We start from the raw sequence: 25,234 nt of genomic DNA on the forward strand, positions 1-25,234 counted from the left end.
CAACCTTAATCAGGCCTGCTTCCAGCTTGCATGCCAAGTTAGATGATACTGAGAAGACAACCCAAGGGAAGGATGGGTTTAATCCTTTCCAACTTGGCAAAACAGCAACAAGAGACCTAGGATTGGGACAGACGTTGGACTAAACCTTTAGCCGAGTTCAAAAATATTGTTTATTCAGATAATTCATCTCCAGATCTGAAAATGGATCTATGTGTGTTGGGTTGAACATGAACTGTGAATCTACTTTACAACCAGCTTCGCAGCACATTGTTAAGCCCCTAACACTGATCCTTTTATGTGGAACTTCATAAACCAGGTTTGATATCAAGAAATAAGAGTTTAGGATATAGAATCACACACGCTAGGAAAGACTCCTGTCTTCGTGTGAAGAGGAAACTCTGTGAATTGTTTGAACCCCCTTTTTCTCAGAATGACAAGCCCTAATTATTCTCTTCTCAGAAAACCTATTTTTTTGGGGGGGGGGAGTGAGATACATCAAAAATTCCAGAATGTCAGTGAATTCTTTTATACAGATGTGCAAGTGGGAGAAGCAGGGTTTTGCCCTTGGCCAACAAATTTTCTTCAAATACTGCGATGGTCATTAAATAGTCATTCCTAGTAATGGCAAATTTTCATTTATACTTTTACCGTGTACACCTCTTTGTGTGTATGCATTTTAATTTTCCAACAAATGAATTCTTCAAATAAGCATCAGGAATTACAACATCCCTAAGTATGAAGGTGCACATAGCTGCACTCTATTGATTGATTGGCTCAAATGAGCGGTTTCTGAGTAAAGCCTGGTTCCCCTCAACGTCTATTTTCTTGGTACAAAATCGCCTTTTGAAAAAAAAATACAACAAAAGGCACATCACACCTCATTTCAGAAAGAGACTCATCTCTCCCCTGAACAACCATCTTAGATTTCCCTCAGGATCAGATCAATTTAACTAGGAAATTGACTCCCAGCTCTGTGGCCCAGGGCAGGTATAATGTTTCCAAAAACAATATATCATTGGTGGAACTAAACAGTCTTCCAAAAAGTCAAGTTGTTACCAATTCAGGCCTATTAGACATAACGGAGCTTTATAAAAATGACACTTTATAATCAGTCTGTGTCACTCGCCAGATGCTAGAACATTCAATGCGCAGACCATTGATTAAATAAATGTATGCGCGAACGGCAGTCAGCGCCCGCAATTATTCATAGCTGCAAAGACATTTCTGCAAAGTGACGGACCACTTAGCTGAAATTTCAAATTCAGTTATAAGGAAGAGCTCGCCTGACATTCTTTAAGCTGGTTAGTCTTCTTATCAATCAGTGACCTAGGATCTGGCCATAATTGCTGTCTCTGGCCAGTAAAAATCAGAAGCAATCTGCTTCAAGGAATTCATTGCATATTCCATCCAGCTCACTCTAAACAGTAGTGGCTGGTTGACTAGCCCCCAAAATTGGAATTTGATACATCTGGTAGAAGGTATAGAAGGAACTGCTATGGGAGACCCTCAAATACTGGAATGCTACTATCATGTCATCCCTAACCCTTCTTTTCTCTAGCCATACCTATTTCCTGCAACCATTCTTCATGTTGTTGTTGTTTTTCTTCTCCTGTCTTTTAATCATCTTAGTTGCTCTTCTTTGAGACTTTGGGAAAAGTGCAGAGAAGAGCAACTAAGATGATTAGGGAGATGGAGGCTAAAACATTTGAAGAATGGTTGCAGGAATTGGGTATGGCTAGCCTAGAGCAGGGGTGTCAAACTGGCAGCCTGCGGGCCAGACACGTCACGAGGAAACCGCACCACCCCATTGCCGGCAATGGGGGGAAAAACTCCGATACGTCACGTGATGTCACATGACGTCGTGAGTTTGACATGTCTAGCCTAGAGAAAAGAAGGACCAGGAATTAAATGATAGCAGTTATTCCAGTATTTGAGGGACTGCTACAAAGAAGAGGGGGGCAACTTATTTCCCAAAGCACCAGGGGGAAGGACGAGAAACAATGGTTGCAAACTGATCAAAGAGAGAAGCAACCTGGAATTAAGGAGAAGCTTCCTGACAGTGAGGACAATTAACCAGTGGAACAGAAGTTGCCTTCAGAAGTTTTAGGTGCTCCATCACTGGAGGTTTTTAAGAAAAGACGGGACAGACACCTGTCTGAAATGGTATATGAGTCTCCTGTCTGAGCAAAGGGTTGGACTAGAAGACCTCCAAGGTCCCTTCTAGCTCTATTCCGATTGGTCCCAGCCACCATATGCTACCCCAGATGAAGGTGGCACTATGCTATCTCCCATGCTACTAAAAATATTACTGTTGAGTGCAGATAGTTATTGGGTCCCTAACTGTAGAACCGATACTGTATGGCACTATCACCATTCAACTTCCCTTGCTCCAGTTCTGCTGGTGACAGCAATCCTCCCAACTCAATTGTCCAAGAAGAGGGAAGGGGAGACTTGAGCAAAAACTAGAATACAGCTAATTTCATGAAATTGGTTTTGAAGACCCTTCACCAAGCATACTTCCAGAATATGTGAAAGCTGAATAGATAGACTGTGTCCTCAGCTCCTGCCAACAACCCCCTGAATGAAAGTTGAGGAATTCCCAACTCCATTCAGCTAGGGATCTTGCCGCCATATTAACAACATTTGCAAAGGTGGGGTAGTGAAGATGGTGTCGAGTGAAGATACAGTGTTGTTAGTGTGGATCCGAGATTGCTTGGACAGAGAACCCCAAAATGGTGTGATTGAGCTCTATTACAATCTTTTGAAAGTCAAGAGACCCTGGAATTTCAAACCCTGGTGACTCATAGGCACATCCATCCAGTTTCCTTGGCAACAATTGAAAGTTGACCTCAGCCTTCTTCCAGAATGGTTTTCAATTTCCCACTGTAGTACAGTTTTGGTATTTCCAGAAAGTCACTCATCCAAATACTAACCAGGCCTGATCCTACTTAGATTCTGAGCCCAGCTGGTCAACCTGTTGCTATTCCAGCTGTGACGTAGTTTCTGTTATCTTCTTAAATTATCACATTTCTTTTTTTATCATTGCCTAAAATATATTCAATATTATATCAGTGTGAAAATGAAAATATTACTCTAAAATACAGTAAAGCTATTTTTAAAAAATTCCACTGTTCATTCCTTTATATGCACTGACCTAAATTCACACACGTTACACATTTGTGTCACCTTCTTGGGTTTTTTTTACAAAAAATTACAAATTATTTTAGACAAAGTAAATATCAAAATATTTTTACTAGAGGATCTTACCTTCTTGTCCTTGTTGTATTTCTCAAATATCTCCTGAGCTTTTTCTTCACCTCCATCAGTAAACAACATTATAATTTTGTTGCAGTTAGCTCTGAAGACACTCTGATTATCCTAGAGTAGATGAAAATGTAGTCAGGAGATATACATTCAATTTTGCAACTACTAAGATTGTTGGCCGAGCAGGTCCAAAAATAGTCAGGGAAATGTAAACTGCCCTGAGTCCTTCGGGAATAGGGCGGTATAAAAATTTAACTAAATAAATAAACAAATGATTGAAGCCTGAGAAATGGGCCTCTTGTCAGTTAACAGGAGTACTGAATTACCACCAGCTTATCAAATACCAGGAGCTGAGGGCATAAACATGACTTATAGAACAGCCCAAAGCATGGTAACCAAATTCAATCTCACATCATTATTCTGGAACACATATATTTGGCTTCATCCATAAGATAATTTCTTCCTGCTATTCACATAAAGATTGGTAAACTCACTTCACAGAGAAAAGACAGGATATGAATGTCATTTATAAGTAAAATTGGAATCCACTCACTTATTCAATAATTAAGCCCATTCTAAACTATCATTGGTTTATGGTACTACAAAAATGTCAATACACCAAAATTAAGTTTTTAACTAAGATTACTAAATTGAATGAGTCTTAAATATTGAGTCTTAAATATTTTAAGCTATTATCTATCCATCTATTTTTTTGTTCCAAATGCTCTCCCTAGGTTAATAAAACCAGCAATAGGATCTAAACTCAGAAATAAAACATTTACGTAGAAATAAAAAAAAAATTCACATAGGATCCAACACACATTCTTGTTGCTTTGGAAATCTGACAGTGTAAACTTTTTTAAAAAAATGCTTCATAAATGTTATTAATTACCCATGATAAAACGTGCTCATATTTCAGATTCTGTGATGATACAGAAAACTCCATATACACATGAATAAATAAAATAATTTATAAAGATACAACCTGTGAATAATTACCATGGTTTAAGCAAAGGGACCGTATTTCAGATATTTAATAAAAGCAAAGAATTTTTTTCAGAAAGTAACTGCATATCTCAATTGATAACCAATTTAAATAATATCTTGAAAGTGCTTATCGGTCAAATAAAGATTTAGGAACTGAATATTGAATTACCACTAAATGGACACAGCTGGATACATACAGTAATTTCAGCTTTACCACGAAGAATTGAATATTAAATTAGCAGCTGTCTTTAGACGTTATACAGGTAGTTCTTGACTTACAACAGTTCACTTTGTGACTGTCCAAAGTCACAACAGCACTGGAAAAAATGACATGACCATTTTTCACACTTACGACCGTTGCAGCATTCCCCATGGTCACATGATCAAAAATTCAGACACTTGGCAAATGATTTATATTTATGACGGTTGCAGTGTCCCAGGGTCACATGATCCCCTTTTGTGGCCTTCTGACAAGCAACGCCAATGGGGAAGCCAGATTCACTTAACAACCGTGTTGCTAACAACTGCAGTGATTCATTTAACAACTGTGGCAAGCAAGGTCAGAAAACGGAGCAAAGCTCACTTAACAAGTGTTTCTCTTCACAATAGAAACTTTGGGCTCAATTGTGGTCTTAAGTCGAGGACTGCCTATACTACGCCACCTTTTAGCGTGATCATTATGAGCAAAAGAGACTGGGCCAGAGGCAGGCAACCTTGGCTCTTTTATGACTCGTGGACTTCAACTCCCAGAATTCCTGAGCCAGCATGGCTCAGCTTGGAAACCTCTCCCTTTCCCCTCAGCGTGGCTGCCTCAGAAATTCTGGGAGTTGAAGTCCACAAGTCATAAAGCGGCCTAGGCCTAGGCCAGGGGTAGGCAACCTTGGCTCTTTTACAACTCGTGGACTTCAACTCCCAGAATTCCTGAGCCAGCATGGCTCAGCTTGGAAACCTCTCCCTTTCCCCTCAGCGTGGCTGCCTCAGGAATTCTGGGAGTTGAAGTCCACAAGTCATAAAGCGGCCTAGGCCAGGGGTAGGCAACCTTGGCTCTTTCATGACTCGTGGACTTCAACTCCCAGAATTCCTGAGCCAGCACGGCTCAGCTTGGAAACCTCTCCCTTTCCCCTCAGCGTGGCTGCCTCAGAAATTCTGGGAGTTGAAGTCCACAAGTCATAAAGCGGCCTAGGCCAGGGGTAGGCAACCTTGGCTCTTTCATGACTCGTGGACTTCAACTCCCAGAATTCCTGAGCCAGCACGGCTCAGCTTGGAAACCTCTCCCTTTCCCCTCAGCGTGGCTGGCTCTGGAATAACATGAGGCTTTTACTTTTACTTTTCCAAAATACATAAGGCATCTGACTACAAAATAACGATTACAAAATAACAAAACAATGATTGCATCATAACAACACAAGCATCAATATAAAATGGTTATTATATATAGAAAATAGCTGCTAATGTCAAACTTATCCTAAAATCGTAAGCACAATAAAATCCTTTTCAAAACTTTTTGGCATTCTAATTTTGGACAGTAAATGACAGAGAAGCACTGGTTTATACTGGTGCTCCCAGTACAATTCTAGACCATCTTTTGGAGATGCTAAGCAATGGGTTTGCTAGCCAAACCTGATATAATTTTGGCATTAATCGCAGTTTAGCATGTCCACTCAAACCCTACCGTGTACTTAACCTTAATCCTGGTCAGTGGCAACTGGCCGCCCCATCAATCAACTTTTCAAAAGGTTGCAGGTTTACCCAATTATAGCTGAAATTAGCCAGAGTTTGTCAAGTCCACAAACACTCCCCATTAGGGAGGGAAGATTAAAATTCCTTTCTTAGAAGCTTTATTTCTAAAATGCCCTTTTTTCATGGGTGTGGTGGTGGGGGGAAGAATTTTCAAAAGAGGAGGAAACTCCACTTATGTCAATGGAGCGCTTAAGAAGGTGAGGAGGGGAAATGAAAACAAGATTAAAACTCTTGCATCTGAAATCACAATGTAACAGAGTTAACATCCTCCTCCACCGAACTGTTGTTGTTAAAATTAAATTGAACTGCCGCAGGAAAAGATTATTATTCCAAGCAATTTTTTTTTTGTTGTTGTTGTTAAAATGCAAGCGACCGTGAGAAGGAACTCACCACCCGCCATATTCCTTTTAAAAACTCCAAATGCTTTTAAAACGGCTTTATTAAAAACGCCGATTTTTTTTTCCCCCAACCGTCTATTGGGAAAGCAATATTCTCATTTTCTTTGGACACATCGGGATGGCTCAAAAGAACTTCTGAACTTAATGAAGCCTGTCCTCACTTAATGACTGGTCACTTAGTGAATGTTCAAAATTACAACAGGACCCCCAAAAGGTACTTATGACCACTTCCAGAGAGTGTCAGTGGCACACACATACCCATGGTCACATGATCTTATTTGGGGCGCTTGGCACCTGCAGTGTTCTGTTGCCACATGACCTGATCTATGAATTTATTTATTTATTTATTGCTTTTTCCTATTAGTAATTCTTACATAAAGGTAAAAAGGTAAAGGTTCCCCCGCACATGCGTGCTAGTCTTTTCCGACTCTAGGGGCCGGTGCTCATCTCCGTTTCAAAGCCGAAGAGCCAGCGCTTGTCCGAGGACATCTCCGTGGTCACGTGGCCGGCATGACTAGACGCCAAAGGCGCACGGAATGCTGTTATCTTCCCACCGTAGCGGTCCCTATTTTTCTCCTTGCATTTTTACGTGCTTTCGAACTGCTAGGTTGGCAGAATCTGGGATGAGTAACAGGCGCTTACTCTGTTACGCGGCACTCGGGATTCGACCCACCAAACTGCCAACCTTCTGATTCTTACATATATTCTGGTTATTGTAACTGACCACAAACTACTCCACATATCTTTTCTAGAAAGGACAGAGGCAAAGTTTTATAATAACACGCAATCCAACTTTAATTCAGTGTTTGCAGAACAGCACCATGGCAATATCTTTTAGTAAGCGTGTTCAAGCTGCTGTAAAAATTTATTGCGACTCAAGAGTTTTAAAAATTAATACTCAGATGAAATTATTATTTTTTTCCTTACTAGGAATTTATTTTTGTGAAAAGTCCTTGGTGTTCTCTGAAGTTGGTTGTTTTCTTGCCAACATTCCATTACTCAAACTAGGAAACATCATCAGTGGTAGTCAATCAGTGCTAATTTATTTCTTTATCACTAGAGGGCACTGTGGCACTGCTGTCTCTTTTCCAGTATGATCACCCCCTCTACTGGTTAAAAAAATAGAGTGCAGCTTTCATGCCTTAAAAGCCAGAGATGGGTTGGGAAAGCATCACCAGAGAATAGAGAATAGCAGGTAGAAACAGAAGAGGTGGCAGAAGTGGGACATAAGATAGTGGAGAAGAAATTAGGAAAGGGAAAGTAGAGACTGAGAAGAAAGTATGGGGAAGCACTGGGTAGAAAAGAGGAGGCAAGAGATTAGTGTGGTAAAATTACTAAAGAGTTCCAGGAAGGTATGAGATCTTCCGAAGGAGCAAAAATGCAGTTCAGCATGGAATATTTGATATGCAGAAAGAAAGACAGGATGGACCCTCCCTAACCTCTTACTGGGTATATCTCATAGCTATGCAGGTTTGTGCTTTAGTCCAGCAAGATTCCTGTCTATAGGCAAGCAACAATAAAGAAACTGCTCTGGAATGACTCAAGGTTGACTCAGCCTTCCATCCTTCCGAGGTAGGTAAAATGAGGACCCAGATTGTTGGGGGCAATAAGCTGACTTTGTAATAATGCCACTGGGGGGGGGACACAGATGGCCCCAAACTTCCATCCTTCCTATCAAAGCAGTGGGCTAACGCCTCCTTAAGTAACACCAGCTGCCTGCAATTAGTGCAGGTTCGAGCCCCACGAGGCTCAAGGTTGACTCAGCCTTCCAGATTGTTGGGGGCAATAAGCTGACTTTGTAATAATGCCGCTTGGGGGGGGGGGCGAAAGCCCTAATAATTTAATTTAATTTAATTTAATTTAATAATTTGATTTCTATACCGCCCTTCTCCCGAAGGACTCAGGGCGGTGAACAGGGCAATACACAATAAAAATCAAATACAAAAATTTAAAAAAACCATTAAAAAACCATTAAACATCATGCCCATAAAATCAATACATATTAAGTTAAAAACTAATTTTAAAAACCCAACCCCATCCCGTCAGACCAGGCCAGCTTGTTCGAAAAAGAATGTTTTAAGATCGCGCCGGAAGGAGCGAAGGTTGGGGGCCGTCCGGAGCTCAACCGGTAAGCGGTTCCAGAGGTCTGGCGTGCCCACAGAGAACGCTCTCCCCCTGGGGGTCACCAATCGGCATTCTTTGATAAGCAGGCATATACATAGAATGAAGGCTACTGCTAAGCACGTTGATTTGTGCTTTAAATTGTAAGCCGCCCTGAGTCTTCGGAGAAGGGCGGGATATAAATGGGATTAAAAAAAAGAAGTTGTTCTTGGTTCCCTGCACCTGATAGTTTGACCACATTGTGGTGAGATGGGCAACTATATGTAGACTCTTATCACGTATATCTCATAGCTATGCAGATTTGTGCTTTAGGCTGGCAAGATTCCTGTCTATAGGCAAGCAACAGTAAAGAAACTGCTCTGGAATAACTCGGGTCGTTCATGATTCCCTGCACCAGACAGTTGGATCACAATTGTGGTGAGATGGGCAACTATATAAAATACTTAAATACCGGTAAATAAATAAAAGGAAGTCTCGAGGTCCCCTAAGACAATTTTCTAGGAACCCCCCCAAAAAAACCCAAGGTGGTGTTCTTTTCTTTTCTTTTTCTTTCTTTCTTTTTTCCTCCCTCCCTCCTTCCTTCCTTCCTTCCCTCCCACCCTTCTTCCTTCCTTTTCTTTCTTCCTTCCTCTCTCTCTCCCTCCATCTTATTTCCTTTCTTTCCTTTCTTTTTTCCTCTGTCCCTCCTTCCTTCCTTTCTTCCTTCCCTCAATCCCTTCTTTCTTTCTTTCTTTCTTTCTTTCTTTCTTTCTTTCTTTCTTTCTTTCTTTCTTTCTCTTTCTTTCTTCCTTCCTTTCTTCCTTCCTTTCTTTCTTTCTTCCTTCCTTTCTTTTTCTTTCTTTCTTTTTCTTTCTTTTTCTTTCTTTCTTTCTTTTTCTCTTCCTTCCTTCCTTCCTTCCTTCCTTCCTTTCTTCCTTCCTTCCTTTTTCTTTCTTTCTTTCTTTCTTTCTTTCTTTCTTTCTTTCTTTCTTTCTTTCTTTCTTTCTTTCTTTCTTTCTCCTGGCTTAAACCATATCTTTACTGTATAAACTATGTTAAACACATATGAACTGTACCACCACAGGTCAAACCAGCTGTTGAAAAAAATGAGGTTAGAATCCTGCTTTTAAAAAAAGGGGGGTTCCTTCTTTAGTTATCCCTTTATATAGTACAGGAATGAACCCCAGTTGAATAAGCTCAACGAGGCCGCTTTCCAGCCCTTACATTGAGTAGCTGCTCAAAGGCGTAGCTGAACCCCTTTTTGTAATCGGTGATTCCTTTCGCTTGGATTTTGTAGACCGCTTCCTTCAACTTCTTCTTATTCCTCACATTAGCTTGTACGAGATGGTTGAAACAACTGACATTTTGAGCTTTATCGTTGAACTGAGAGAGAGAGAAAGAGAGAGAGAGAGGAGACCAGTCAATAAAACAGAGGAGGTAAAGGTAGAAAATCACTTTGCAAATTAGATCACAAATTAAGTGACTGTTAGACACCAGGCTGCTCTTAAAGTGGAGCTCGGCGTTCTTTTGCAGGAGATAAATGTTTAGACAAAGGTGTTTCCATCAGTACTTCAGAATGGCTTCTCCTCTCTGGAGACTCAACCAAACTGAACAGAACAGAACAGAACAGAACTTTCTAAGTTACAAAAGAAAAGAAAAACAAGTCATGCTCTATGGGTGAGCATGCAATGTTTAGAAGGGGGGGGGGGGAAAGAAGGGAAAAAAGCTGATTAAATCCAGTCATTGATCTGACTGGAAAAACCAGCTATGCAATTCTTTAGATCGTCTACCGGTAGAATTGGATCACGATAGCAAATGAACCATTCGTTTGTCAAACTGCTTCCTCCCTATAGTTTATTTGCTTATGTCTACTATTTCGGGTGAGTGATCCCTCAACGGTCTGTGATGGAGGTTGATGGATGGCTTGAGAACCTAACAACAAAACAAGTCTACTTTTCCAACAAATAACAGATCAACCTACTGGATTAACATCAAAGTTTACGGATGCATTAAGGTACCCATGGAAGGTCTGAAGGTCACAGAAGGAGCCACGGCTGTGTCTGTAGACCAAAGGAATTGGGGGCTATGTCTAATTCATTTGAATGCAATAAATCAAAGAATGCACCGCTCAGTAAGTCTTCCACCCAGCCACAACTTTTGCTAAGTTCCCATTAGGTGATATGCATGGTGACCTCCAAATTGGAACAAGTCCTTTCAAGTCATTAGATGCATTAGAGATTAGACGTTTCAAGGCTGACTCAGCCTTCCATCCTTTCTGGTTAAAATGAGGATCCAGATTCTTGAGGGCAACAGGATGACTCTGTGCGTCGCTTAGAGAGGGCTGTAAAGCACTGTGGAGTGGTGTATAAGTCTAAGTGCTATTGATGCTGCTATTGCTATCTATCTATCTATCTATCTATCTATCTATCTATCTATCTATCTATCTATCTAGCGGTTAGAATGCAACACTGCAGGCTAACTCTGCCTACTGCCAGCAGTTCGATCCTGACCGGCTCAAGGTTGACTCAGCCTTCCATCCTTCCGAGGTCAGTAAAATGAGGATCCAGATTGTCAGGGGCAACATGCTGACTCTGTAAACCACTTAGAGAGGGCTGTAAAGCAATGTGAGGTGGTATATAAGTCTAAGTGCTATTGCTATATGGCTATTGAACAATGATTTGGCGGACTCTTTTCACCTGCAAGTCACCACAGATGGGTGGCATATTTGTATGTAGGGATTTTTCACTCAGTTCAAAAAAGGATGAAAATCACTCAGAGCACAACTATATATTTTGCGTGTAGTGCGCACAGGGTGGACTGCGTACGGCCCCCTCTGGGTCACATGTCTAGGAGAAAGGAGAGAAAGAGTGTGGATGGCATCCCTGGCAACTTTCCAAGGGGCTAACATAAATTTTGGCCATTGGGGAAGGAGGAAGCTTAACAGCAATCGCAATAGCACTTAAGACTTATATGGTGCTTTGTAATGCTTTACAGCCCTCTCTAAGCGGTTTACAGAGTCAGCCTGTTGCCCCCAACAATCTGGGTCTTCATTTTACCGGCCTCGGAAGGATGGAAGGCTGAGTCAATCTTGAACTGGTCAAGGTTTAAAAGCTTTAAAAGCTAAAAATGCAACTTATAACAAAAAAAAAAGCCGAGTGCTTTATTATTTACGTTTACCAGCGTTCGATCTAGTTAAAATTATGTTTGGCTGCACAATCAGCTAGAATGTTCAGACTGGCATTTTTATCCACCTGCCAAGTCTCTTCCCAAGAACTTGGGATAGATAGACGATGTTCTTTGATGGTGTTAAAAGTCACAGAATGGAAGCTGTGCCAAGTCAAGCTGCCTTTTGCAATTGACCTGACGGTGATTTTTGTCAATGTCAATGGTGTTCACACGGTGCTCCAGTTATTTTTGGGGATTGTGCCCAAAGCACCTATTGCTATTGTATTCTATTGTATTGTATGGCAGGTCTGCCTGTTTGAATTCTAAAATCCCAGATTATTTCAGCTTCTTTAAAAAAAATTCTACTTTGTTTATTTTGCGGTTCCATAACCTCTTATTGTTTGTGTTTAAAAACAATCATAGTCAAGGTTCATAAGGCACTCAGACTACAACTGCCTAGCAGTGCTATAGCTGTTATAGTGTTACAGTTGAAATCAAGGTATTTTCGGTGGCTCAGTGGGTTAGGACGCTGAGCTTGTCGATCAGAAGGTCGGCAGTTTGGCGGGTCGAATCCCGAGTGCCGCATAACAGAGTGAGCGCCTGTTACTCGTCCCAGCTTCTGCCAACCTAGCAGTTCAAAAGCACGTAAAAATGCAAGTAGAAAAATAGGGACCACTACGGTGGGAAGGTAACGGCGTTCCGTGCTCCTTTGGCGTCTAGTCATGCCGGCCACATGACCACGGAGACGTCCTCGGACAAGCGCTGGCTCTTCGGCTTTGAAACGGAGATGAGCACCGGCCCCTAGAGTTGGAAACGACTAGCACGGATGTGCGGGGGAACCTTTACCTTTTACCTTTTATCAAAAGAGCTAAAAGGGCTATCAGAGGTTTTGTGCTCACATACGGAGGGGGGGTTGCCCATGCAAATGAAAGCCTGAAGATTATTATTTAAAATCGAGAGATTAATATATGTAAAACACACCTCAGAGGAAGTCTGAAAAAATTCAACGGTTCTACACAACTCAAAAAGGAAAACTATACTAGCTATTTGTGAAGACGTCACCACTAGGTGGCAGTGCCATAATGCAGAAGGAATAATACAGAAGGTTCAAGTACAAGGTAAGTCCTTCCCTTAAGACCACAATAGAGTCCAACATTTCCATTGGCAGACAGTTGCTAAGGGAACGTTGCCCCATTTTGCAGACTTCCTTGCCACGGATGTCAAGCAAATTGCTGCAATTTGTTAAGTTAGTAACACAGTTGTTAAGTGAATCTGGCTTCCAAATGGACTTAGCTTGTCCGAAGGTTGCAAAAGGGGATCACATGACCCCAGGACACTGCGACCGTTGTAAATATGAACCAGTTGCCAAGCATCCAAATTTTGATCACATGACCCCATAGGAATGCTGTGTTGGTCTTAAGTGGAACTGTCTGTCTGTCTGCCTATCTATCTATCTATCTATCTATCTATCATCTATCTATCTATCTATCTATCTATCTATCTATCTATCTATCTATCTATCTATCTATCTATCTATCTATCATCTATTTATCATCATCCATCCATCCATCTATCTATCTATCTATCTATCTATCTATCTATCTATCTATCTATCTATCTATCTATCATCTATTTATCATCATCCATCCATCTATCTATCTATCTATCTATCTATCTATCTATCTATCTATCTATCTATCTATCTATCATCTATTTATCATCATCCATCCATCCATCTATCTATCTATCTATCTATCTATCTATCTATCTATCTATCTATCTATCTATCTATCTATCTTGTCTTCTATCATCTATCTATCATCTATTTATCATCTATCTATCTATCTATCTATCTATCTATCTATCATCTATCTATCTATCTATCATCTATCTATCTATCTATCTATCTTGTCTTCTATCATCTATCTATCATCTATTTATCATCATCTATCTATCTATCATCTATTTATCATCATCCATCCATCTATCTATCTATCTATCTATCTATCTATCTATCTATCTATCATCTATCTATCTATCTATCTATCTATCTATCTATCATCTATCTATCTATCTATCTATCTATCTATCTATCTATCTATCTATCTTGTCTTCTATCATCTATCTATCATCTATTTATCATCATCTATCTATCTATCATCTATTTATCATCATCCATCTATCTATCTATCTATCTATCTATCTATCTATCTATCTATCTATCTATCTATCTTGTCTTCTATCATCTATCTATCATCTAATCATCTATTTATCATCATCTATCTATCTATCATCTATTTATCATCATCTATCTATCTATCTATCTATCTATCTTGTCTTCTATCATCTATCTATCATCTATTTATCATCATCTATCTATCTATCATCTATTTATCATCATCCATCTATCTATCTATCTATCTATCTATCTATCTATCTATCTATCTATCATCTATCTATCTATCTATCTATCTATCTATCATCTATCTATCTATCTATCTATCTATCTATCTTGTCTTCTATCATCTATCTATCATCTATTTATCATCATCTATCTATCATCTATTTATCATCATCCATCTATCTATCTATCTATCTATCTATCTATCTATCTATCTATCTTGTCTTCTATCATCTATCTATCATCTATTTATCATCATCTATCTATCTATCATCTATTTATCATCATCCATCCATCTATCTATCTATCTATCTATCTATCTATCTATCTATCTATCTATCTATCTATCTTGTCTTCTATCATCTATCTATCATCTATTTATCATCATCTATCTATCTATCATCTATTTATCATCATCCATCCATCCATCTATCTATCTATCTATCTATCTATCTATCTATCTATCTATCTATCTATCTATCTATCTGTCTGTCTGTCTGTCTGTCTTCTATCATTTATCGATCATCTGTCTGTCTGTCTGTCTGTCTGTCTCTCTCTCTCTGTCTATCTTTATCTCTATGTATCTTGTAAATACTGTAAGCCCCATCCGAAGCATTGGTGCCACCTAAAGTATTACAGGACATCATTGGATGCAATACTTTTTCCTGCAATTGTAATTGTGTTGGTCTTAAGCGTGAAAAAATCATTTCCCCCCCACTGTTATTGTAACTTCAGTTACTAAACAAGTAGTTGTAAGTTGAGTATTATCTGCAGTGTTTTAATCACTCTTATCTATTATTTGCACAGAAAATGTTCCTTTAAAAATCTGTGCCTGGTGTGAAGCTCCACAATCCATTAAGGATGGAGAAAAATCCTTCTGGCCTTTGCATGCGTCGATAATACTGTATCTGTAATATGCAGTAAACACCTGTCTGCAATTGGCAAATATCAGCCCTGCATATTCAAGCAGGAGACTTTTGCAAACCATCATCCATTGAGCAAAGGTATCTGTGTATTTGCCAACAAAAAGTAAAATATTTCTTTGTTGATCTGCTGTATGTGATCACCATTGTCAATGAGCAATTTTGGTTGGCAAACAGAATTAAAGAAAACAATGACAAACATTATGAAAGTTAGAATGCAAGGAGCTGAGAAACAACAACCCACATTTCACCTGCAACAAAATATTGTATGTTTACCTGAAAAGTCTACAAACATAGTGATTATTTGTTTCATTCTTTGGACTCAAATCCAATTCCTCCTTTGCATAATTTTCCATCTTTGTGATTGAGATAGGACTGAAATTTATCTATCTATCTATCTATCTATCTATCTATCTATCTATCTATCTATCATCCATCCATCCATCCATCCATCCATCTATCTATCTATCTATCTATCTATCTATCTATCTATCATCCATCCATCCATCCATCTATCTATCTATCTATCTATCTATCTATCTATCTATCTATCATCCATCCATCCATCCATCCATCCATCTATCTATCTATCTATCTATCTATCTATCATCCATCCATCCATCCATCCATCTATCTATCTATCTATCTATCTATCTATCTATCTATCATCCATCCATCCATCCATCCATCCATCCATCCATCTATCTATCTATCTATCTATCTATCTATCTATCTATCATCTATCATCCATCCATTTATCTGTCTGTCTGTCTGTCTGTCTTCATTTATCGATCATCTATTTCTCTATCTATCTATCTATCTATCTATCTATCTATCTATCTATCTATCTATCTATCTATCTTGTAAATACCGTAAACCCTATCTGAAGCATTGGTGCCACCTAAAGTGTTACAGAATATCATCAGATGCAATATATTTTCCTACAGTTGTAATTACAATTACTCAATTAGTTAAAATTTAAAATTAACAGAATAACAGAGTTGGAAGGGACCTTGGAGTTCTTCTAGTCCAGGGGTCGGCAACCTCGGCTCTTTTATGACTCGTGGACTTCAACTCCCAGAATTCCTGAGCCAGCATAGCTGGGAGTTGAAGTCCACGAGTCATAAAAGAGCCGAGGTTGCCGACCCCTGTTCTAGTCCAACCGCCTGCTCAAACAGGAAACCCGGTACCATTTCAGACAAAAAGGAATTGAAATTTTATAGCTGCAATATATGAAAAGAGAGAGGGAGCGAGGGAAGCAAATATAAGCCATTTAGAAGCAACCAATTTTCTTTGAATCTGTAACACTTTTAAATGCAGAACACTGACAAAAAAAAGGGTAATTCCACCTCTTTAATTCAAAACCAGCATACTGCTACATCGCAGTATTGTTTGGGGAATACAGAAATTTGAAAATATATAGCCGGCTTGATGCCAATCTAATCAGATCTTGCCAGAATTCATTTTCCAATCTAGGGAGATCTGTTGGTGCAGCTTGATGGCCCAGATGTATCTATACATATTAAATGGGCAGCCCTGAAAGAAATCTAATGCCAAGACATTCTTCCTTGCAACTATTCCCAGATTTATTTTTCATCTGCCTGATGAAAAGGGCTAATTCTTAAACAGAGCTAAACCAGAAAGACACTGGTAGCATTCCGCAAATTTAGCACATCTTGAACAGCCAGAAAATTGCTTCTGTTCTTCCCCCCAAAAAAGGTTTTGTTTTGTTTTTCAAAAGGCAGCTGGTCTTTGTTTTTCCTTGAAGACGTTTCGCTTCTCATCTAAGAAGCTTCTTCAGTTCTGAAGCAACCTAGAATTAAGGAGAAACCTGGAAGTGAGAACAATCAACCAGTGGAACAGCTTTGCCTTCAGAAGTTGTGGGTTCTTCATCACTGGAGGTTTTTAAGAAGAGATTGGACAGCCACTCATTGTATAGGGCAGGGGTAGGCAACCTTGGCTCTTTTATGACTCGTGGACTTCAACTCCCAGAATTCCTGAGCCAGCATGGCTCAGCTTGGAAGCCTCTCCCTTTTCCCTCAGCCTGGCTGGCTTAGGAATTCTGGGAGTTGAAGTCCACGAGTCATAAAGCGGCCTAGGCCAGGGGTAGGCAACCTTGGCTCTTTTACAACTCGTGGACTTCAACTCCCAGAATTCCTGAGCCAGCATGGCTCAGCTTGGAAACCTCTCCCTTTTCCCTCAGCATGGCTGGCTTAGGAATTCTGGGAGTTGAAGTCCACGAGTCATAAAGCGGCCTAGGCCTAGGCCATGGGTAGGCCACCTTGGCTCTTTTATGACTCGTGGACTTCAACTCCCAAAATTCCTGAGCCAGCATGGCTCAGCTTGGAAACCTCTCCCTTTCCCCTCAGCATGGCTGGCTCAGGAATTCTGGGAGTTGAAGTCCATGAGTCATAAAGCAGCCTAGGCCTAGACCAGCGGTAGGCAACCTCAGCCCTTTTATGACTCGTGGACTTCAACTCCCAGAATTCCTGAGCCAGCACAGCTCAGCTTGGAAACCTCTCCCTTTCCCCTCAGCATGGCTGGCTCAGGAATTCTGGGAGTTGAAGTCCACGAATCATAAAAGAACCAAGGTTGCCTACCCCTTTATAGGGTCTCCTGCTTGAGCAGAACATTGGAGTAGAAGACCTCCAAGGCCCCTTCCAGCTCTATTCTGATTGACTGAGAAGCAAAATGTCCTCAAGGGAAAACCAAGGAAGTCCAGTTGCCTTTTGAAAAAGGACCTTTGGGATAACCATGACCTGGATGACTAAGAATCTCCACAGACACTCCTGTTCTTCAAACACCTGGAGAAAGAGTTCAGCTGCAGGTAATGCTCATCCGAAATCCTTTGGCCAACCCAAATCCAAAGTGGTTTGTTGTGTATATAATTTTAATAATTTGGCTATGCCAGATCAGAGCTACGGGTTCTGAGAAAGAAGCCAGAGGACTTTCAAGTAATCAGAGTAATCTGGCAGAAGGAAGGAAGGAAGGAAGGAAGGAAGGAAGGAAGGAAGGAAGGAAGGAAGGAAGGAAGGAGGAGGGGGAGGGATGGAAGGAAGGAAGGTAGGTGGAGGGGGAGGGATGGAAGGAAGGAAAGACAGTGAGAGGAAGGAAAGAAAGAAAAAAGAAAAAAGGAAGGAAGGAAGGAAGGAAGGAAGGAAGGAAGGAAGGGAGGGAGGGAGGGAGGGCAGTGAGAGGAAGGGAAGGAAGGAAGGAAGGAAGGAAGGAAGGAAGGAAGGAAGGAAGGAAGGTGGAGGGATGGAAGGAAGGAAGGAAGGAAGGAAGGAAAGACAGTGAGAGGAAGGAAAGAAAGAAAAAAGAAAGAAAGAAAGAAAGAAAGAAAGAAAGAAAGAAAGAAAGAAAGAAAGGAAGGAAGGAAGGAAGGAAGGAAGGAAGGAAGGAAGGAAGGAAGGAAGGAGAATAGAGCAGGACATTTATATCATGTGAAGATGCATTTCGATCTGCACTACACCCATCGCTGCCTCCTTTGTCTGCTCTTTGCTCTCCGGGAGCTCCTACTCCTTTGAACTGAGGGCGTCCCTTAAGCATTTCAGGCCTATAAACGAAGAAGTGACCAAAAGGGCAAGGAGCAACATAACAACAAGCAACATAAAGTTCTTTTAGTATGGGGCAATTGTTGCACAATCTTCTTTAGACCCAACCTCCCCACTTGCGGGTGGCAAAAAGAGAGGGCTACTCACGGAAACCACATTCACAAAGTCATCGTCTGACAAGGTTTCCAACATTTCAATGACAGACGTCCGGATCAACTTCAGGGTCAACCCACTGACACTCCCGCTCCTGCCAAAGAGAAGAAGCCAAAGGGACGGGGGGGGGGTCAATAGTCATCACTGACCATCAATGGCCCCTTACAGCAGGGCTGAGCCAGTTCTGCCTTGCAGTCTTATCCCTTCCTTCCTTCCTAACTCCCTCCCACCCCTGTCTCTTTCCTTCCTCCCTTCCTCCCCTGCCTGTCTCCTTCCTTCTATCTCCCTCCCTCTCTCTCTCCTTCCTCCCTCCCATCTCCATCCTTCTTCATTCCCTCTCTCGCCTGCCTCCTTTCTTCCTTCCTTCTTCCCTCCCTCCCTCCTTCTTTCCTCCCTTCCCTCCCTGTCTCCTTCCTTCCTTCCTTCCCTGTCTCCTTCCTTCCTTCCTTCCCTGTCTCCTTCCTTCCTTCCTTCCCTGTCTCCTTCCTTCCTTCCTCCCTCCCTCTTTCCCTTCCCTCCCTTCCTTCTTCCCTCCCTTCCCTGTCTCCTTCCTTCCTTCCTCCCTCCCTCCTTCCCTTCCCTCCCTTCCTTCTTCCCTCCCTTCCCTGTCTCCTTCCTTCCTTCCTTCCTCCCTCTCTCCCTCCTTACTTCCTCCTTTCTTTCTTCCTCCCACCTCCATCCTTCTTCCCTCCCTCTCTTGCCTGTCTCCTTTCTTCCTTCCTTCCTTCTTTCCTCCCTTATTTATTTATTTTAATCCCATTTATATCCCGCCCTTCTCCGAAGACTCAGGGTGGCTTACAATCTAAGCACAAATCAAATGTGCTCCCTTCCCTGTCTGTCTCCTTCCTTTCTTCCTTCCTTCCTTCCTCCCTTCCTTCTTCCCTCCCTCCGTCTCCTTCCTTCCTTCCTTTTTTCCTCCCTTCCCTGCCTCCCTTCCTTCCTTCTTCCCTCCCTCCCTGTCTCCTTCCTTCCTTCCTTCCTTCCTTCCTTTTTTCCTCCCTTCCTTTTTTCCTCCATTCCGTGCCTGTCTCCTTCCTTCCTTCCTCCCTCCCTTCCCTCTCCTCCCTCCCTCCCTCCCTTCCTTCCTTCCTTCCTTCCTTCCTTCCTTCCTTCCTTCCTTCTTCCCTCCCTTCCTTGTCTCTTTCCTTCCTTCCTTCCTTCCTTCCTTCCTTCCTTCCTTCCTTCCTTCCTCCCTCCCTCCCTCCCTCCCTCCCTCCCTCCTTTGCCGATCCTCCTTTAAAATTCACATCCTTAGAAGCTGCCTTGGGATTTTTGACCCTTTTCTTTAGGAAGAGCAGCCAGCGATAACTAGTATCTTTTCATCCTGTTGCATTTCAAAAGGTTATCAAAGTGGACATCATTTATATATTCATCCTAGTGACACAGCCTCCCCTCTCACGAGAAGCGTTATCCTCCTCACCATTTTTAAACATTTTCATCCCCGTTGCTGTAAAAGACAAAGGGGGGAAAAGTACTTTACAGCCCTCTGTTTGAATGCTTTAACCTTTGGGGCACTTACGCATCAACAAGAATCAGCATATCTTTTGGGGAGGCAGCTCCTTGGATATACCTGGAGTGAAAAGATAAGCGATAGGAAAGGTCAGAAGTTTCAAATAATAATAATAATAATAATAATAATAATAATAATAATAATAATAATAATAATAATAATCCTTTGTTCGTGTCTGATCGCTCAATGAGAATCAAAGGAGGCTTCTTTGCAACCCGCCAGGAAACTCATGGGGGGGAAAGAAAAAAAAACCCACCCCAAACCCTCATTTCTATTTGCCTGACGTCTGTCTGAATAACGGTGAGCTGAAGAACATCAAAAAGCACTTTGGCTGCACCACTTTCCAAGCTCCGCAAAGCAACATAAAAGGTTTCATGAAGAGAAAATGGAATTGGACGGGGCTGTCTGTTTCCAAAAGCTGAACTCTTGCATTCGGGCGTGTGGATGTGACGCACAAGATTCTTGATTAGGACCCCGAGTTTGTTTCAATGGCTGGGCTGGCTCCATGTACGAATTAACAATCCCACAGGGGGGTGGCTTTGAAAGTGGGGAAAAACAGCTGTCTGAAAAAGTTATCTCCCGTCTTCCCTCTTCAATCCAAATTGCTTTGCTCCTTGCCCTCCGCGGAGCTGCTAATAGAAAAATCTGAAGGTGGGGGGGGGTGAACGGGGGGGGGGACGGGGGAAGAAGGAGGCAAAAAGTAAAATAAAATAAAATAAAAACCCACTACCTTTTTCCCTCCCACGGTTCCATTTCCCGAACTTCAAAGCAACCCGTTCCTCCTTTAATTAAAGAAATCTCAAAATAACAGAGGCCTTCCCAGAGTCAACATTTGGTTAATTCGAGTGCCTGGTTTTATTGGTTTATTTGATATTTTAATTAAAGGCTTCTTTATTTTATTTTATTGCATGCAATAATTCTTGCTCAAGTTCTTGTGCTCTGTGATTTTTAAAGTGTCAGTGCTTGGAGAAAGCTGACTTCCGGGATGGCCTTTCAGAATTTTAAATCTTTCTATGTCTGTCTGTCTGTCTGTGTATGTCTGTCTATCGATCTATCATCTATATCTATCTATCTATCTATCTATCTATCTATCTATCTATCTATCTATCTATCTATCTATCTATCAATTGCTATCCATCCCTCTCTCTCTCATCATCATCATCGATTTATCTATCAATTATCTCTCTATCCATCTCTCTATGTATCTATATACATTTATCAAGAATTTTAAATCTATATTTCAAATCTGTCTGTCTATCTATCTATCTATCTATCTATCTATCTATCTATCTATCTATCTATCTATCTATCTATAATTTTAAATGTATCTATATGTATCTATCCAGAATTTTAAATCTATATCTATCTATCTATCTATCTATCTATCTATCTATCTATCTATCTATCTATCTATCTATCCATCATCTATCTATCCATCCATCCATCCATCCATCCATCCAGAATTTTAAATCTGTCTGTCTATCTATCTATCTATCTATCTATCTATCTATCTATCTATCTATCCATCATCTATCTATCCATCCATCCATCCATCCAGAATTTTAAATCTGTCTGTCTGTCTGTCTTTCTGTCTGTCTGTCTGTATGTCTGTCTGTCTATCTTTCTATTTGTCTGTCTGTCTGTCTGTCTGTCTATCTATTTATCTATCTATCTATCTATCCAGAATTTTCAATCTGTCTATCATCTATATCATTTCCTGGACACAGGAAAGCTATCAGAAAGTTAGCGGATTCACCCACGTACAGTCTGTCTTTGCAGCATCAGAACTGAGCATTTCTAAAGGTGCTTCTGATTGAAGGTGGTGATGATTTTATAAATCCAGCCTTAAGTTACTGGAAAGGTGTACCTGCCTGGTGGAACATTTGTCCAAACTACCTAATCAAAATCACAACGAAAGTGTGTAGACATGTGTGATTGGAGTCCTCAGCTTCACCAAAGCCTTCTTGCTGAACATTTTATATATCAGTACTTATTCTCTTATTTCGAACCATATGTCTGAACCCTTCAAGCACTAGCAAAATAAATAAATAGATAGATAGATAGATAGATAGATAGATAGATAGATAGATAGATAGATAAATAAATAAATAAATAAATAAATGGAATGGAATGGAATGGAATGGAATGGAATGAATGAATGAATGAATGAATGTCATGAACACAACCAAGCCACACACTTCTTACGGCCAACTGTCCTATTACTTGGTGGTGGATCAGCTTGTAGATGAACACGTTAAAGAGAAACTTTTTCTGCATCAGAAACTCTGTGACTTAACCCCCAAAGGTGTTGTTGTTGTTTTTCCCCAAGAGGCAACTGGACTTTCTGGTTTTTCTTGAAGACGTTTCGCTTCTCGTCCAAGAGGCTTCTCCAGCTTCTTCAGCGGGGAAGGGCAGTCAGAGCTGAAGGAGACCTCTTCAGAGAAAAACAAGAAAGCTCAGTTGCCTCGTGGAAAAACAACAACAACAACAACAACAGCAACCACCTTTGGGACAACCATGACCTGGAATAGACTGAGGCATCTCCACGGACCTCTGTGACTTTAATGCTGAAGGAAAGGGAAGGGAAGCTGCTAATTTACAGACAAAGAAGGGAAAGGAGAAGGAAAGGCAGCTGAGTTCCACCAACATGCAGGTGTGACGTACCAGGGCCTTCTACGGACGTCATACAGATCGATCTTGTTCTGCGTTCGACTCTTGTCCACCCAAGGAGATGCTGAAAAGGAGAAACATGAAAAGCCACAGTATTTAGAGTGATGGGGGAAAGCTCTGGATTGCTAACTCTAATTCCAATTCAGTCATACCAGACAACAACAACATGAGCCACGAACATGTCTTCATTATATTATAAAAATAATTAATAATAATAATAAAGTAGGAAGGGACCTTGGAGGTCATCTAGTCCAACCGCCTGCTCGGGCAGGAAACCCTATACCATTTCAGACAAATGGCTGTCCGGTCTCTTCTTAAAAACTTCCAGTGTTGGGAGCATCCACAGCTTCTGGAGGCAAGGTTGTTCCACTGATCAATTGTTCTCACTGTCAGGAAGTTTCTCCTTAGTTCTAGGTTGCTTCTCTCCTTGGTTAGTTTCCATCCGTTGCTTCTTGTCCTGCCTTCAGGGGCTTTGGAGAATAGCTTGACTCCTTCTTCTTTGGGGCAGCCCCTGAGATACTGGAAGTCTGCTATCATGTCACCCCCCTCGTCCTTCTCTTCATTAAACTAGAATACCGAATTCCAGGAAGCGTTCCTTATATGTTTTAGCCTCCAGTCCCCTAATCATAGACATATTATAAGGTATATAACTTGCAGGTGAACTAGACACTGTATAAAACTTCGAATTAAAAGCAGAAGATTCTGAAGTATTTTTACTAAGCCCCTTTGCCCCCAATCTTACTCCTTCATTTTTTGCTTAATAAACATTTCGATTAATAAGGGCGAAACATTTGTCATCAGGCCAAATGGAAGCAATTGGGGGCTGAAGCTCCCAATCTAAGAAAGACTGACCTACCAGCCTTTTTTCTACGTCTCATTATATTTTGTGAAATAGGTCTTCGTCATAATTCTGCCCAAGGCTTCCCGATAAAACCGAATCCAAATTTACAGCACAGCAACTTCTTTAGAAACACAACATGATTGTAGTCCCTTTACTAAGGTCTATAAAACTGATAAAAGAAGCCATGGACTCTGCAGAGCGTGCCTAAGATATTGTTTACATCTAAACACCGGATCTTTGGAACCATCTTCCGGTCGAGCTCCAGATGGCGCCCGATCTCCGCTCCTTCCGGCGCGATCTTAAAACCCATCTCTTTGAACAAGCTGGCCTGGCCTGAAGGGACGGGGTTGGATTTTATAAATGGATTTTAACTGTTAATCTGTATTAATTTATTATGGGCACTGTTTAATTACTTTTTAATAATTTTTAATTTTTGTATCTTGTTTTTATGTATTGCCCTGTTCACTGCCCTGAGTCCTTCGGGAGAAGGGCAGTATACAAATTAAATAAATAAATAATAAATTCAGTTTTCCAAAATTTTACGGGTTGGCTATCTTGATTTCTGAAACGCTAATGAAAGAAACTTGAGTTAAACCCTGTGGAAGTGAAGTCATACGGACTATAAACCTCAGTTCGAATTGTGATTAAATGTTCTAAACTATAAAATATGAGCCTATATATACCGATAGTCCTCGGCTTACAACAGTTCATTTAGCGACCCTTCAAAGTTACAATGGCACTGAAAGAAGTGTGTTATGACCATTTTTCACACTTATGACCATGGCAGCATCCCCATTTTCCACACTTATGTCCATGGCAGCATCCCCATTTTCCACACTTATGTCCATGGCAGCATCCCCATTTTTCACACTTATGTCCATGGCAGCATCCCCATTTTCCACACTTATGTCCATGGCAGCATCCCCATTTTTCACACTTATGACCATGGCAGGCAGCATCCCCATTTTCCACACTTATGTCCATGGCAGCATCCCCATTTTCCACACTTATGTCCATGGCAGCATCCCCATTTTTCACACTTATGACCATGGCAGGCAGCATCCCCATTTTCCACACTTATGTCCATGGCAGCATCCCAATTTTTCACACATGACCATGGCAGCATCCCAATTTTTCACACATGACCATGGCAGCATCCCCATTTTTCACACTTATGACCATTGCAGCATCCCCATTTTCCACACTTATGTCCATGGCAGCATCCCCATTTTTCACACTTATGACCATGGCAGGCAGCATCCCCATTTTCCACACTTATGTCCATGGCAGCATCCCCATTTTTCACACTTATGTCCATGGCAGCATCCCCATTTTCCACACTTATGTCCATGGCAGCATCCTCATTTTTCACACTTATGACCATGGCAGGCAGCATCCCCATTTTTCACACTTATGACCATGGCAGGCAGCATCCCCATGGTCACATGATCAAAATTCAGGAGCTTGGCAACTGATCCATATTTATGACGGTCGTAGTGTCCTGGGGTCATGTCATCCCCTTTTATGC

General features: G+C 41.0%; 1 protein-coding gene across 1 annotated transcript in view; it reads right to left on the bottom strand.

Annotated features, from left to right (window-relative positions):
- The window catches only part of CACNA2D1 (calcium voltage-gated channel auxiliary subunit alpha2delta 1), a gene marked incomplete at its 5' end in the record, with an annotated part of 159,075 nt that overhangs the window by 78,736 nt on the left and 55,105 nt on the right, over positions 1-25,234 (bottom strand). Inside the window, 5 exons of the mRNA XM_083366623.1 lie at positions 3,268-3,378; positions 9,714-9,872; positions 18,680-18,779; positions 20,205-20,255; positions 22,860-22,929. Coding sequence (XP_083222749.1) covers positions 3,268-3,378; positions 9,714-9,872; positions 18,680-18,779; positions 20,205-20,255; positions 22,860-22,929 — 491 coding nt within the window. The remainder of the gene's footprint in view (positions 1-3,267; positions 3,379-9,713; positions 9,873-18,679; positions 18,780-20,204; positions 20,256-22,859; positions 22,930-25,234) is intronic.

This window comes from Vipera ursinii (assembly GCF_947247035.1).
Source record: "Vipera ursinii genome assembly, chromosome: 6".
Classification (NCBI taxonomy): Eukaryota; Metazoa; Chordata; class Lepidosauria; order Squamata; family Viperidae; genus Vipera; species Vipera ursinii.